General features: G+C 36.1%; 4 protein-coding genes across 13 annotated transcripts; 3 read left to right on the top strand and 1 right to left on the bottom strand.

Moving 5' to 3' along the window:
- The first annotated feature begins 104 nt into the window (after positions 1-104).
- Positions 105-6,768, top strand: LOC126922192 (protein flightless-1). Of its 5 annotated transcripts, none has more exons than XM_050734543.1 (23): positions 105-239; positions 533-667; positions 729-839; positions 980-1,218; positions 1,292-1,453; positions 1,531-1,751; positions 1,845-2,061; positions 2,170-2,411; positions 2,601-2,689; positions 2,757-2,827; positions 2,940-3,186; positions 3,313-3,498; positions 3,624-3,935; positions 4,059-4,231; positions 4,328-4,454; positions 4,589-4,711; positions 4,821-5,024; positions 5,107-5,228; positions 5,362-5,613; positions 5,740-5,866; positions 5,949-6,131; positions 6,234-6,347; positions 6,435-6,768. In XM_050734543.1, the coding sequence occupies exons 2-23, from the start codon at positions 605-607 to the stop codon at positions 6,567-6,569; spliced, it is 3,720 nt and encodes a 1,239-aa protein (XP_050590500.1). In that variant the 5' UTR covers positions 105-239; positions 533-604; the 3' UTR covers positions 6,570-6,768. The 5 variants fall into 5 exon arrangements, 4 of the variants coding, with proteins under 4 accessions (XP_050590500.1, XP_050590499.1, XP_050590501.1 ...); XR_007712674.1 differs by having other exon boundaries at positions 205-365; positions 5,949-6,162; positions 6,435-6,540; XM_050734542.1 differs by having other exon boundaries at positions 206-365.
- On the bottom strand, positions 3,144-8,427 carry LOC126922195 (essential MCU regulator, mitochondrial). Of its 5 annotated transcripts, none has more exons than XR_007712677.1 (4): positions 7,978-8,427; positions 7,327-7,645; positions 3,557-3,735; positions 3,144-3,479 (listed from the first exon to the last, which is right to left on the bottom strand). XR_007712677.1 is itself a non-coding variant. In XM_050734551.1 (3 exons), exon 2 carries the CDS (start codon positions 7,607-7,609, stop codon positions 7,337-7,339), a length of 273 nt encoding a protein of 90 aa, XP_050590508.1. In that variant the 5' UTR covers positions 7,610-7,645; positions 8,257-8,425; the 3' UTR covers positions 6,762-7,093; positions 7,327-7,336. The 5 variants fall into 5 exon arrangements, 2 of the variants coding, with proteins under 2 accessions (XP_050590508.1, XP_050590507.1); XR_007712676.1 differs by having other exon boundaries at positions 3,570-3,782; XR_007712675.1 differs by having other exon boundaries at positions 3,557-3,782.
- A 186-nt stretch (positions 8,428-8,613) lies between these two features.
- On the top strand, positions 8,614-10,038 carry LOC126922279 (diphthine methyl ester synthase). 2 transcript variants are annotated; one of them, XM_050734761.1, is made up of 4 exons: positions 8,614-8,977; positions 9,083-9,190; positions 9,347-9,671; positions 9,752-10,038. In XM_050734761.1, the coding sequence occupies exons 1-4, from the start codon at positions 8,843-8,845 to the stop codon at positions 9,937-9,939; spliced, it is 756 nt and encodes a 251-aa protein (XP_050590718.1). In that variant the 5' UTR covers positions 8,614-8,842; the 3' UTR covers positions 9,940-10,038. The 2 variants fall into 2 exon arrangements, with proteins under 2 accessions (XP_050590718.1, XP_050590717.1); XM_050734760.1 differs by having other exon boundaries at positions 8,618-8,977; positions 9,083-9,259.
- A 183-nt stretch (positions 10,039-10,221) lies between these two features.
- On the top strand, positions 10,222-14,553 carry LOC126922332 (uncharacterized). Its single transcript, XM_050734813.1, has one exon. The coding sequence runs from the start codon at positions 10,903-10,905 to the stop codon at positions 14,551-14,553; it is 3,651 nt and encodes a 1,216-aa protein (XP_050590770.1). The 5' UTR covers positions 10,222-10,902.
- The last annotated feature ends 903 nt before the right edge of the window (positions 14,554-15,456 follow it).

Genomic DNA, 15,456 nt, shown 5'->3' on the forward strand with positions numbered 1-15,456 from the left:
AGAAACATAATTACATTGAGTAAAAAAGATAATCTAAAATAGGAAGAGATAAAAAATTAATTCGTCCTTTCGTTTCTAACTTTCTCTCTCTCTCTCTCTCTCTCTCTCTTTCTCATTCGTTTCATACACTATTAAATAGAACTGTATGTCATTAGTCATTGCATGGATCTTATCGATAGAAATTCAGTATTTTGTTCGTGTCATGTCACCAACAGTATTTCAATGAACGTATAAACGATGTTCGTATTCTTTAGTATGCAAAGCTAATTTTCTGAAACGATTATACAATTTTTGGAAATATCGATAAATGTAATAGATGTCAACCGTCTTTACATTGGAAGTTCAAGAAATTGTAACATTTTAAAGTATTTTCCATATTCTATTCTTAATAATTGTGCATAATTTTTATTTGTATAATCTTCGACGTTCGTTGTACTTAAACAAAATTTTTGAGTGCTTGAGCGCATGAGATATATTTTTATATCTAAATATTTTTCTGTACGCTTATGTATTACGTGTCTGTTACATATAGATTTACAAGCGTCGAACGTAACGTAAATAGGATTTATAAAATCACAAAAACGTCCTCTCGAACTTGATCAGGATGGCAAACACAGGAGTATTACCCTTTGTACGAGGAGTTGATTTTAGCAGCAACGATTTTAGTGTAAGTAATTATTTCCTTTTAGAAATATAGTTTTCAACTGTTACAATTTTGCATTTTACAGGGTGGCAAATTTCCAGAATCTGTACGGTTAATGACTGGTATACAATGGCTGAAATTGGATGAAACCAACTTGACTGAGATTCCAGAAGAAATGGGCAAATTGTTGAAGCTGGTAAAGCTGTCTGCGTATGGACATTTATTTTTTAAGTGTGCACAAAGTTCAGGATGAAGCTATCATGATCGAGGTTCTTATTGATAGTTTGGTGAAATATAAATAATAAAAATTAAATTTTTCTTTTTTTCCAAAAACAGGAACACCTTTCATTAGTTAAGAACAGACTGGAACGCTTATATGGAGAATTGACGGAACTCTGTTGTCTTCGCACATTGAACATAAGACGTAATAATATTAAATCAAGTGGTATTCCAGCAGAATTATTTCATCTGGAAGAATTAACCACATTGGATTTGAGTCATAATAATCTAAAGGAAGTACCAGAAGGACTGGAAAGAGCTCGATCTTTGTTAAATCTAAATTTAAGTCACAATCAGTGAGTGTTACATATACAAATTGTTAGACAGTTGCATGGTCAGTAATGAATAATCCTATTATTGTCTTTTCAGCATTGAAACAATCCCTAATACATTGTTCATTCACCTAACTGATCTGCTATTTTTGGATCTTAGCAATAATAAGTTGGAAACGCTACCACCACAAACTCGTCGCTTAGCAAATTTACAAACTTTAAACCTGAATCATAATCCATTAGGACACTTTCAATTAAGGTATAGTAAATGAGATCAATATGACAAACCATTGTTGAGTTTTCAAATACGACATTGTTTATTCTTTTTTCACTCAGACAATTGCCATCCTTGATGAATTTAATGGCCCTACAGATGTGCGACACGCAAAGGACATTAAACAATATTCCATCAAGTTTGGAGACCTTGACAAATCTGCAAGAACTTGATTTATCTCAAAACAACTTACCCCGGGTACCAGATGCACTTTATTCTCTGTTGAATTTACGTCGCCTGAATTTAAGTGATAATCAAATAACAGAATTGTCAACAGCAATCGGTAGGTTTATCTATCGCGACATCAATTCTATAATTATTGCATATCTCTTGTCAATGTATGCACGATGAACGCATCGCAACATTTTTATTTCAGAACTTTGGACAAAATTGGAAACATTAAATATATGTCGTAATAAATTGTCCGCGATACCTGCCTCTCTATGTAAAATCGTTACTCTCAGGAGATTATATTTGAACGATAATCAGTTAGATTTCGAAGGTATTCCTTCAGGCATTGGCAAACTATCTTCGTTGCAAGTATTTTCAGCAGCTAATAATCGTTTAGAAATGATACCCGAAGGTTTATGCAGGTACACCGATTAACTTTCCTTTTCAAATGCTTCTTTGAAATAAATTAATGTAATAAGTACTTCTCATAAGTACCACGAGCATCATAAATGCACGTATTCCTTCCTCAGGTGTGGATCGTTAAAGAAATTAATATTATCGTCTAATCGGTTGATTACCGTACCAGATGCTATTCATCTTCTTACCGATTTAGAACAACTTGATCTGAGAGATAATCCGAATTTAGTAATGCCGCCAAAACCAATGGAAGTACAAAAAGGTTCCGGCATTGAGTTTTATAACATCGATTTTTCCCTACAACATCAATTGCGGCTTGCTGGCGCTAATGTACCTACGCCTATTCAAACTGCTGGTAAGTCTGTTCTTACTCACAATATACTATATGTACACCAGATCGTGATTTACACTGAGCAATCATAAGTAATTAATTATAAGCGATATTAAACTTATATATTCAATTATTTTGATCATGAATGATCATACTATGAGCACTGTTTAATTTCTCATAATCGTATCTAACAGTTTATTTCTTATATTTCAGGTAGCAAGGATCCAATAGCTCGCAAAATGAGACTGAGAAGAAGACGAGACCAAGAGGAAGCTGATCAAGATCAGGCCAAGATATTGAAGGTATATTACGAAAATAAACGAAAAAGGCAAGGAATTTGAATCGATTAATTTTCTCTTTCTTCTTTAGGGTATGAAAGATATAGCAAAGGAGAAAAATAAAGACAAAGAATGCGAAGAATCAAAAGCAGAATCGTTGAAGTAGGTAGAAAATATGCATTACAAGAATTCGTTTTTATGCATTATAAGAGATCGATTAATTATTCGGTAATTTCGGGTTTCTTGTCTTTTTTATTTTACTTTCGCTTTCAAGACCCAAACGATGGGATGAAACTTTGGAAAAACCACCACTGGATTATTCCGAATTTTTCGATGAAGATGCTGGTCAGGTTCCTGGTTTATCTGTCTGGGAAATAGAGAATTTTTTGCCTAATGAAATAGAAGAAGTGGCACATGGAAAGTTCTATGAAGGCGATTGCTACATTGTTTTAAAGACTGAAATAGATGAAGCTGGATCTTTAGTTTGGGCCATTTATTTCTGGATAGGGGAGAAAGCTACAGTGAGTATATAATAATATATATAATGTATGTTTGAAATAATCGATCGGTATACGATATAGCAACGTGCAAGGAACAGTTCTTGAAAATGTGTCACGTTTTTCAAATCGATGTATAACACTTTATAGTTGGATAAAAGAGCTTGTGCTGCAATTCACGCAGTAAATCTACGTAATTATCTGGGCGCGCAATGTCGTACAATCAGAGAAGAACAAGGCGAAGAATCGGATGAATTTCTAATGTTGTTCGAGTCTGGCATTACATATATCGAAGGAGGTCGTACCTCGTCCGGTTTCTATACAGTCGAAGATACGGTTTGTATTGTTGAATTTGAATTTACAGTATTTACTTACTTTTCTAACTATATCTTACCATATGTTTTTACCTTGCCATATTATTGTTCAACGTGTTTGCTTTCGATTCGGTTGGCGCATACCAGCCATCGATAACACGATTGTATAGGGTTCATGCTGCCGGTGCTTCCATCCATTTAGAACCGGTCCCTGTTCGTTGTGATTCCTTGGATCCGGGTTTCGTATTCGTCTTAGATACTGGCAACAAGATCTTCATATGGTACGGTAAAAAAGCGAAGAGTACACTGAAGTCAAAAGCGAGATTAATGGCTGAGAAGATCAATAAAAATGAAAGAAAGAATAAAGCAGAGATCATGACAGAAATTATGAATACAGAGTCGGATGATTTTTTAACATGTTTAAACGTCAAAGATATTTCGCACCTGCCACCGATTGCCGTAAGTTGTTTGAGTTGAATTGTTTTTAAGGCATGGTTACGCGCCTAGAAATCTACCTCGCAAACGCTACGTGATCTTATTTACAGCCAGACTAATCTATTGTTTTAATGTTTCTCATTATAGGAACATGTGGATGCAAATTTTGTACCACTTGCGCCACGTCTGTATCAAGTACAACTTGGTATGGGATATTTGGAATTGCCACAAGTCGAAGTACCTCATGGGAAACTAACCAACACGCTTTTAAACAATCGCAATGTTTATATATTGGATTGTCATGTAGATGTTTACGTTTGGTACATACTGAAAACTTCTAATATATCAAAATATTGAACAGTATGAACTCACCAATGTGCATGCTTCAATTGCTATATGTTTGTGTGTGTGTATAGGTTTGGTAAAAAATCTACAAGACTAGTACGAGCAGCGGCTGTTAAACTTTCTCAAGAATTATTTAACATGATAGAACGACCAGAATACGCAATGGTAACCAGGTTACAAGAGGGAACTGAGTCGCAGGTACAAAATTGATGAACTTGAGATAGGAATACAGAAGATTTGGTTGACTGTATTGAGAGAAAGCGAGAGAAAAGTGTGAGGAAGAGGGAAAGAGAGAGAAAGTTTATAACAATATCTTTCTTTTCTCTAATTAGATCTTCAAATGCAAATTTTCTGGATGGGATGAAGTTATAGCAGTTGACTTTACTAGAACTGCCGAATCAGTCGCCAAAACTGGGGCAGACCTTACTAAATGGGCGAAGCAACAAGAAACGAAGGTACGCGAAATAAAAAAATGAAGACTATAAACGATTCGCAAAATAACGCGAGCTCCGTCCCCTTACCCGTTCTCCTACCAAAACCAGTGAAATAATTTTGTTTCGGCAGGCGGATTTAGCCGCACTCTTCATGCCTAGACAACCGCCTATGTCATTTACGGAAGCTCAACAACTGATGTCGGAATGGAACGATGATTTAGAGGGAATGGAAGCGTTGGTTTTAGAAGGAAAAAAGTTTGTACGATTACCGGAAGAAGAATTAGGTCATTTTTATAGTGGTGATTGTTACGTATTTTTATGTCGTTACTGGATGGTACGTAATAATTTGTGCATTCTTTAAATCGACTTTGAGCAGACCTTTATTTTATCATTGATGATACGTTTTCCCATTTTAGCCATTAGATACAACAGAAAATGAAGATGGCGATGAGCAATTCGAAGAGGATTATCAGTGTACCGTATATTTCTGGCAAGGGCGAGATGCGGGAAATATGGGATGGCTGACATTTACATTTAGGTGCGCGAGGAAAATCGTCTTTTTAATTATTATTAATTGCGCACAAATAATTACTATTGCAATTGAAAAGACAAAATGATTTGAACATATGAATAATACTGATAAAGTATTAATGAAAGGTATTTGCCTCCAGTTTACAGAAAAAGTTTAAATCTTTATTTGGTGAGAATTTGGAAGTAGTTAGAACTCATCAACAACAAGAAAATTTAAAGTTCTTGGCATATTTCAAACGAAAATTTATTGTTCATCATGGCAAGCGTAAACAGCCTAAAGCTTCTGGTAGTAACAAGGTTGAATTCTATCACTTAAGGAGTAATGGAAGTGCATTGTGTACCAGGCTGATACAAATACCGGCTGATTCTACGTTATTGAACTCTTCATTTTGGTAAGATTGTTAAAATAAAGGCTTTTTCTGTCTTTCTTCTTTTTCTTTTTGAAAAAATTACTTCATCTTTATTGCTTTACTTTACCAATATTTAAATCTAATCATGTACATGCCGTTATTCCACAGCTACATTTTAAACGTACCGTTCAATAACGACGATGAAACGGGAATAGTATACGCCTGGATTGGTTCTAAAGCAGACATCGAGGAAGCTCGTTTGATTCAAGAAATCGCCGAAGAAATGTTTAATAACGTACGTTTATCATTTACTGTACCATGTCTGTTTCAACTAGTAAATGTATAATCTGATTTGTATTATCAAATGAAATTGACAGCCATGGATAAGTTTACAAGTTTTAAACGAAGGTGAAGAACCAGATAACTTTTTTTGGGTAGCTCTTGGTGGAAGAAAGCCATATGATATCGATGCAGAATACATGAATTATACGAGACTGTTCAGATGCTCGAATGAAAAGGGATATTTCACGATCAGCGAGAAATGCACCGATTTTTGTCAAGTATACGATAAATTTACTAACTTACGTTTGTGTTAGTGAGAGCGAAGTTATATATGTATATAATATATATAATAGATTTATAATCAATTAATACTGTTCCAGGATGATTTAGCAGATGACGATATTATGATACTTGATAATGGCGAACAAGTATTTTTATGGTTAGGCAGTCGATGTTCAGAGGTAGAAATTAAATTGGCATATAAATCTGCTCAGGTAAAAATGGATTGAATGAATTGTAAAAATATCCGATTTGTAAAATTCCTAAATAAAGATAAATAATTTAATCACAATAATTTTTAGGTATACATCCAACATTTACGAGTAAAACAGCCAGACAGGCCACGTAAATTGTATTTAACAGCGAAAGGAAAAGAATCTCGAAGATTCACCAAATGTTTCCATGGCTGGAGTTCACACAAAAGACCACCTCAATAAAATATTCAATAATATGTTCCTGCTCTTATTATCCCAATAACGTTTATCAACGAACCAAATTTCGAAACGAAATTAACGAATATCGATGAAGTACTGATGATGCAAATTTAATAGGTTGTTATAAACACAAAAAGTAACTTTCTAATGTTAAGGAATATTGTAATGTTTGAAACCATTAAATATACCCAGAGCTTGTTTCTTTGCATTGTGTTTATTTTGCAATCCATTGAAACAATATTTACAAAATATCTGTATGTCTGTACACCTAGGTATATACATTTCCTATATGCATTTTAAAGGAATACATTTAGACATACATGTAGGTATGTACAAAATAAGTTTGCCTTCCAGCAAAAGTTCATAATAAACAATACATTACTTGAATCGTGCAAGTAAAAGTCTAAGAAGAAAATTGAAAGCACCATGTATATTTGATTTACTGTGATATTTATATATGTAAAACATGTGCTGCTGTCAGACATGTTACATCATCTTATATCTTTCCATATCTCATTGTCATAGATCTTGAAACAGAAAACAATGTATAGACATGGAAGAAGTCTATTTCCTCACAAGCAAAGATTAAACGATAACATTGAACGAAACATGATTATGGAGGAACAATAAGAAACTTGTTTATGCAAAGTACGTTTTAGGGACACATGCAAAAGTTTGGACCGAGGCTCGATATGAAGAACATAAGATGTAGAAGTTTGATAAGAATAACTTAAATCTTTGCCTTAATTAATTTGCATACCGAAAGTAAATTAATCATCGTCGTCATCATCATCCGAAGGTATGAACAATTCTTTCTCTTCGAGAAAGTTAGCCATCATTTTACTTAAAGTAGCTCCTATGACTAGACCTGTCATAACACTGCAGATAACACCCAAAAAACCGAAAGGTGTTCTTTTTGGTTCTGGTAGAATAGCACCTGAAGGTGTTGTTGTTCTTGATCGAAAATGTAATTTCATTTTTCCATTTATTTTCTTTAAATCGTTGACAATTTGTAATGCAACAAATGTACGTTGCAATGCCATTCTTCTATTTTACTGATACTAGCACTGATATAAGCACTGAAAATAGAAGAAGTGTACTGTCAAATAATGTACTGAAGATAGTGGTCAAGTGTGTGAAGCGTTAATATGAAAAATAACATGATAATAATAGTAATAAAAAATAACGTAGACGCGATTATTAAACAGACTACAAATAGAACATATAATTGAAAAACGCGTTCATACCATAGACATATGAAGATAGAGTGCGTGAGCGATTTGAAAAAATGATATAGGAAAAGAAAGAAAACTACACAGAAGCCTCTTTTTGCGATGTTAGTGTGCATGCAAGACAAGGACAGAAGGGGCTTTATGGAGCATCCTCTTTTTCCCATATCGTATCTACTTACACAGTATATCTGAGTTATGATTTTGGAGGCAGCATAAATTGCAGTATTAATACATAGATAGAAATGAAATGTATAGTCGGTCCAACGAGACGAGGCAGTAACCGTAAAGATAATTTTAAAACTCGAGTTTCATTAGTCGGCACCCAATAGTTGTAGCCGTACCAATTAACTTTTGTTTACGATTACTGCCTCGTTCTGTTAGGCAGACTATAAATTAACCTCTTCGGTATACTAGCTCGCGATAATGATTAAAAAGCTCTTAAGGATATGTATACACACACTATATTTTGATTAGATGTGTGTCTCGATCACGTTTGATTAAATATCGATACAAATGAATATTTATAACACAATCGCTATTGTAAGCAGCACATAGTTTAATGAGCAATTAAACGATCACTTCGATGTTATCATTACGTCCGCGCACAGACATCGCGCATACGAATAATATTAGCTCTGAGGATATATAGAAATATATATATATAAAATATAGGATATATAAAATATATATATATAAATATATATATAGAAATATATATATAGGATATATAGAATCTGACGTCACTTTTGTTAAAATAATAGGGATAAATGTAAAATACCCTACACGTACCCTACAGTATAGCTTTTCTACATATAGAGCGATAAGGTAATACATCTATACTTACCTACTCATGGCTATGTAGTTACTTTGATAGTTTTGCACGTTGTTGCTTATTACATTGGGCAATCGTTAAGACATAAATCATCAACAACAAACGTTTACGATTTTTTCTTTCTTGTTCATTTTCCTATACCGGTCATTTGAACAAAACATTGATTTTTATTAAACGATATCGTGCAAATAATTCAGGAAGACGTGACAAAAATGTTACATGTGATTGGATTAGGTCTTGGTGATTCGACAGATGTAACTGTAAAGGGTCTCGAAATTATACGAATGTGCGATCGTGTCTATTTAGAGTCGTACACGTCAATTTTGTCTACCAGCTTAAAAGATTTGGTAGGTAGATTAAAGTCAAGGGTAGCTCTGGTTCCTTGATTAATTGAATGTTTAACATTAATAATGATAATAGGAGACCAACGATTGCATATTTCAACAAATTAGGAACGATTTTACGGATGTTCGATACTGGAGGCAGACAGAGAATTAGTTGAGAGTAATGCGGATGAAATATTGCCGAAGGATGAGAAGGAAAATGTTGCTTTCTTGGTGGTAGGTGATCCGTTTGGTGCCACTACACATTCGGACCTAATACTACGAGCTCGGGAGAAAGGCATAAAGGCAAATAAGAGAAATATTAGAAAAATTTGTTTAATAAAACGAATTTTATTAACCGATATTAAAAGTCTTTATTATTCCATGATTCAGGTAAAGATTGTTCACAATTCCTCTATTTTGACAGCAATTGGATGCTGCGGTTTGCAATTATATCGTTTTGGAGAAACTGTTTCTATCCCTTATTGGAACAATGATTGGCAACCAAATAGTTTTTATGAGAAAATTATCTCAAATAGGCAGAGAGATCTACATACATTGTGCTTATTAGACATTAAAATAAAGGAGCCTACGATAGAGAGTATTACTAAAAAGAAAAAAGAATATATGCCGTCTCAGTTTATGAGTGTCTCAGAAGCTGCTACTCAATTATTAAAAGTCATAGAAGAAAAAAGTGAAGAAACCAAGGAGAGATCAGGTAAGATACTAGAAAAGTATCATTTCTAAATAATCCTGCCTCTAATGAATCCATGGAAAATGAAATTTGTTGTTTTACAGCGTTGGAGGAATCAAGTCTCGTAGTGGGTTTAGCTCGTGTAGGTTGGGACAATCAACGCATCGTTGCTTGTTCTCTTGGAGAAATGGCTTCTATCGACCTAGGCCCTCCTCTCCATTCTTTAATCATTCCTGCTATCAATCTGCATCCTCTTGAATTGGAATTTATTACTCTATATAAGTGTAAATAAAAACGTTTGGCTTTGTTGAAAAAGAAAACAAGCACTATTCGTTGCTTATAGCTCTGTATCAATTTACAACAAAATAATAAAACCGATTAATTACTTAAATTACAGATTTGAAACAGGGTGATATTCTTAAGACACATAAAAAAGATAAACGACTCGACTGGTCGGTAGCGAAAGCTACGTTGACCGTTGTTCAAATATTTTATAATATATAAAAACGTGTTGCGCGTGTAATATCGTGAAAGTAATCTACTTTTTAGCTACATATATTAAAAATTTGTATAGTGAAAAATGTTAGGCTACAAATTTAAAAGATCTGACAGAGACAAAGAAATCAAGTGAAAATATACAATGCTATTGGTTATGATACCCGAACAATTTTACACATACCTATGTAGAAAATAGCTCGCTTAGTGCTAAGGTTATTAAGATATTTATTTATAAAAATTATTTCGATAAAGTTAACACCGACCTTAAAGATAAATTCCCAACTACTTGAATTCGTTAAACGGCATACATAATTGTTCGACGGTTAATTTATGTTAAAGAAAACTAATATTCTGGCAATCTTATAGCCATGGCGATAGAACGTAGAGCATATGTATACGTATTCGATCGATTTCGTGCATGCGTAATAAACAGGTGTACAGAGTTTACAATCATATATTCGCTTTCGATACGTGAGTCACGGTAACTCTGGTGTTTCTGTTTCCTTATATTTTGCATCTTCCCTAAATAGCGAGCAGTTTTTCTTTCATCATCGGGCAATCACAAACATTTTTCTTTATTTATTGATTTTGAGGAAAAATGTAAGAAGGAGGAGAGACGCGAACGAAAACTTAAGTGTCTTTCTGTCTTTGTATCTGTTGTGTTTATTTGTGCAATTACATATTTCCATATAAAGGGTAACAGCTAACGATTACAGTACAGATACGAGGAGAACCGAGTGATACACCGAGTACGATAATGTCGGAAATAGACTACATAATAGCACCACGAATACCACGAGGTTTGGCTCCTGCGGTTGAAGGACTCGCACGAGAAATTTTGCGTCAAAGACCTCGAAACATTTACGCGTTCGCGGCCCAACATTTCGCAGAATTGGTGGAATTAAGGGATAAAGAACGTACCGATGAAATCGTTCCGAGAATACTGAAACATAAATTGGTTAACGATCGTGATGCTGAAAATCGTAACGATTATTTTCGTAGGTGTAAATACGGTAACTCGATCGAAGAAACGATGGCAATAAGGGAAGCGAAGGAACTAACGACATCGAGAAATGCAACGAAAAAAGCTGTGCCATCGAGGAGAAAAGGAGAGGCGACAAATAAAAGTGGTTGGTCTATAAATAGGACGGTGAAAGGATTGAAGAAGCACGAAAATACAATTGGAAGAGAAGGTTGGAATAGAGGATTAAACGGTAAAGAGACGGAGAAATCAATTCTCGGTTACTCGGATCATCGTTCACCACGATTTTCGAGTCAAGTTACTTGTCATCAATTCGTTCGATCTTCCTCCGCCGGAAATATATTCGCAAAGCGTATTAAGCGTCGAGAAGTTAAAGAAAATCACGAACAATTCTATACATTTGTTTTAGATGATAAAAGTTACAAAAACGAGAAGAAAGTGAGGCGACAAAAAAGTGCCGATCAAATCGAAAGAGATCGCGCGTATTTTAAGGACATTTGTACGAGCGAAGATGTAGGCATAGACATTGTTCCGACAGAGGCTAGAATCTGTCGAAATTTAAAGGATCAATGGAAAACTATGATCGAAGATGAGCGAAAAGAGCAGGAAAAATTGCAAGAGAAATTTGGTAACGCGAAAGGAGGCGATGGCAAATTAAATTCCCGATTGGGAAAGAAGATTGAGAGAGAATCGAAAGACAACGAAGTGGAAGAGACGTTTATTAACGTGGGATCGCGATCCGATTCATCGGAGAGCAACATAATTTTTGAGGATGCGATGAAAAAGTTGACCAACGATGGAACGAACTCGGTGGTCCTTCCATCGGTCGTTACGCGACAACCTTCTGCAAAATGTACAAGGAACAACGTGCATGAATGTGACGGGAAGGATAGCACGGGTAATTTGACATTGCCACCGATCTCGAGCGATGGATCCAAGTCGACGAAGAGAGGAAGCAATTTGATCGAATTACCCTCTTTGTTAAACGAGGTGGATGCTCGGTTGAACGAACAAACGATATGCTGTCAGGATTACGAGGATCCAACGAATTCGAATTGGAATGCCAAGGATCTGGAATCGGAGAAGAAAGAGCTTGAACCAGCGGCAACTATCGAAGGTGCGACTTTCGATCACGATTCGAAAACAATCGAAGAGGAACGCAAAGACGAGGATTTAAAAGATGGCAATGCGAACGTAGATACGGTCCCATGGGAATATCCTCGTGGAAGTAAGTCCGAAGGAAATGGAATTCTTGTTATGACGGGGAATACGATGGAGGAAGGTATCGATAAACGGCAAATTCTAGGAGAAGTAGAAATTATTCAGCAATGTTTAAATTCAGCTCGGGAGGCGGATATCGAGGAAACTTTTAAAGACAGCTTAAACGTAACACCCGATTCGATCGATCTTTCTCACTGTCAAAGGGCAGATTCGTTGGAACATTTGGAGAACGGGAAAGAGGAAGAGGAGGATCAGGACCAGGACGAGGAGAGAAAGCAAGAGGAGGAACGATATCGACCGAACGAGCTCGAAAGGAAATTAATCGAGATAGAAACGGTCGAGAGAAGCATCGAAAATACGTTGGTCAGTTCTCGGACTATTCCAAAAGATATCGACGATGAATTCGTAGTACCGGAGCGTTCGAATGAATTTTCGATTTTGGAAAATTTCGAATCCGGAGAGAAGCCAGACTGCGTATACGAAGGGCAGGTATCGAGCGTAGGAGACGAGTGGACGAAGAAAAATCCAGATGAAAGTCAGAGTCCAACGAGCAACGAGGATGACAGAGATTGCGACGCTAATATCGAGATTGACTCGATGGGAGATGAAATGCCGAGTGGAAAAAGTTTAGACTGCAACCTTGACTCTGACAACTCGGAAATTCTCCTTAATGAAAACAATAATAGCGATGATCGAGATACGCGTGATCGTTCTACGAAAGAAAGAGGAATCGATCTTTCTTGTTACGTCCTTACCGAAGGTTCCCCTAGTGAAATACCGGAATCTGTAACCACCGTAATTATACCCGATAATATCGTTGACAACGACGATGATAACGATGTTTGTAAAATTGAGCTCGAAGAGGGTACGAACGACGAGGTTCGCGTTCCTTTCAACCAGCCGATCCCATCTTGCGATATCGAAAGAAAGCAGACGAAGCACGGGATTGGAGAAGAGTATCACCGTGACGAGAATCCATTCGGAGAATATATACATCCAGGAAGCGTTGTCGACTATACAACGAACATCGATGCTCACATTCTACGTGGTATAAAAAATGCTGCCAATCGAGCGTCTGTTTATCAAGAAGATCTTGCAAATATCAAAGAGGAGGAAGAAAACGATAGGGGCAAATTTTCTAACGTCGGCGTCCAGCGTAGCATCGACGATCGTTTTTCGGAAAAGTCGGCCGAATCGATGGAAAATAAAAGTAGTATCGAATGCGAAGAAAAATTTGCAAGTTCTAGTCAAGAAGAGGATCGGGAACGAAGTAATATGGACGATAAGGACGATGCACGATCGAAAGATCTTGCTAAAGAAACTCCAAGGAAAGAAAGAGAAGAGGAAAGCGAAACGTTCGATGATCGTTCGAGTGATTTTTCTTTGTCGTTTGAACAAGTTGGAGCTGGACCAAAAGTACCGGAGTTAAATCTGGATTCGTTACAAGACATAACGATATCGTCGACGATCGAAAAGGGCGATTCGAAAAATCTTAATAATCAGTCGGAAGAAGAAAATGATAATGTTACTTCTTGCGAAGGTGAAAACGTTTCTTTATCCTCGTTCGACACTTTAGCTTCTGAAGAAAAAGTAGACATCGGTGAAGCTTTGTCCTCGGGAAACGATCGAGTAAAAGATTTTATCGAGCCGGCAGGTCAACAAACCAAAATTGAAAGCGAGACCGAAAGATATTCGAAGGAAGAGTTTCAAGGTAATGAATGTATTAATAACACGAGTCGCTCGCTTGTTCGTAACAAAGATGAAAAACAGTCTCTTCGCGTGGAAGAAGAAATTGCACGGGAATTAATACAGAATTTCATTACCGATAATACCGACGTAGCTGAAAAAGATGCCGAGACAATTCCTTTCGAACTGGACCATTTAATGGCCTCGTCATCTTCTAAACATCGGACGAATAACACGAATCAGACGGACGACTTTATAATTAAATTTCATCCATCTATACAAGAATTAACACCTGAAGCAATAATCGAAGAATCTTCTCGTCGAGAAAAGATCGACGATGACACTAATCAAGCAGGCGATGAGAACGAAGAAGACGAAAGAAGAAGCGGAGGAAGTGGAGAAACAGCAAGAGAAGACGACGGAGGAAAAGAAGCAAGTATCTTTTCTTTCTATTCTAAAATACGTGAAAAGATATTTTACGCGTCTTTTATGATACTAGAAAGAATTTTGTTCTTTTAAAATTACAATTTTTCAAAGTTATTCTTTGATGCAATTAACCAATATACTTTATGGATCGAGACTCGCGTCTACAATGTACGTATACTTGCGTAGATGCATCTACTTTTGTTTCATTTTTGAACAAGTAAGGGGTCTTCCAATTCGGCCAATAAATTTTTAAAGATAATACAAAATCTAAGCTAATTACAATAATGATCTTGACAAGGTTGCTTTTTTTATCCCACTTTAGGATCGAGTAGAAATGGCATCTTTGGAAAATCAAGGAAACAGGGGCAAACGAATCGCCAATTTGTGGCACACTGGAGAATTTCACGATTCCTTACCATTACCTCTCATTGAAATTTCAAAAAGTCCTTCCGCCATCAACGTTTACGATTTAAAACCTGTAAACCGTGAAAAAACGGATGATTGCTTTACTTCTCCAACTGACCTGCATGCAGAAGATCGAGGATGTAAAAGAATTGTCCGCAACATACCTTTTTTCGGTTATAAGTTTTCTCCGACCACTGCCCCTCGTGGTATCGATATCTTCGAAAATTTGAGTTTATTTATTAACGAATCGAATTGGAGTAAATTATCTTTGAACGCGTCGTCTCCTATCGTTATTCACAGCAAACGCGTGTTGGAGCAAGTTGATACAACGGACAAAGACAAGAGTGATCCACTCGTCGAAACGAGTTCAAATTCTGATGCCGACGATCTTCGTGAGCCATTAGCGCTCGATGATACACCGCAACCTATCGTTATAGAGGAAATTTCAGATATCGACGAAAGAGAAGTGCAAACGTCATCGCTCTGCGAAGCAGATACGAAGTTGGCGAGAGAAATGAGTCTGTTTTCTTTCGAAAAATGCAATGACTCTAATAACGTTGAAGATAAAAATAAAGGAACGCATGGTACGTC

The sequence above is a fragment of the Bombus affinis genome, chromosome 11 (assembly GCF_024516045.1).
Source record: "Bombus affinis isolate iyBomAffi1 chromosome 11, iyBomAffi1.2, whole genome shotgun sequence".
NCBI lineage: Eukaryota > Metazoa > Arthropoda > Insecta > Hymenoptera > Apidae > Bombus > Bombus affinis.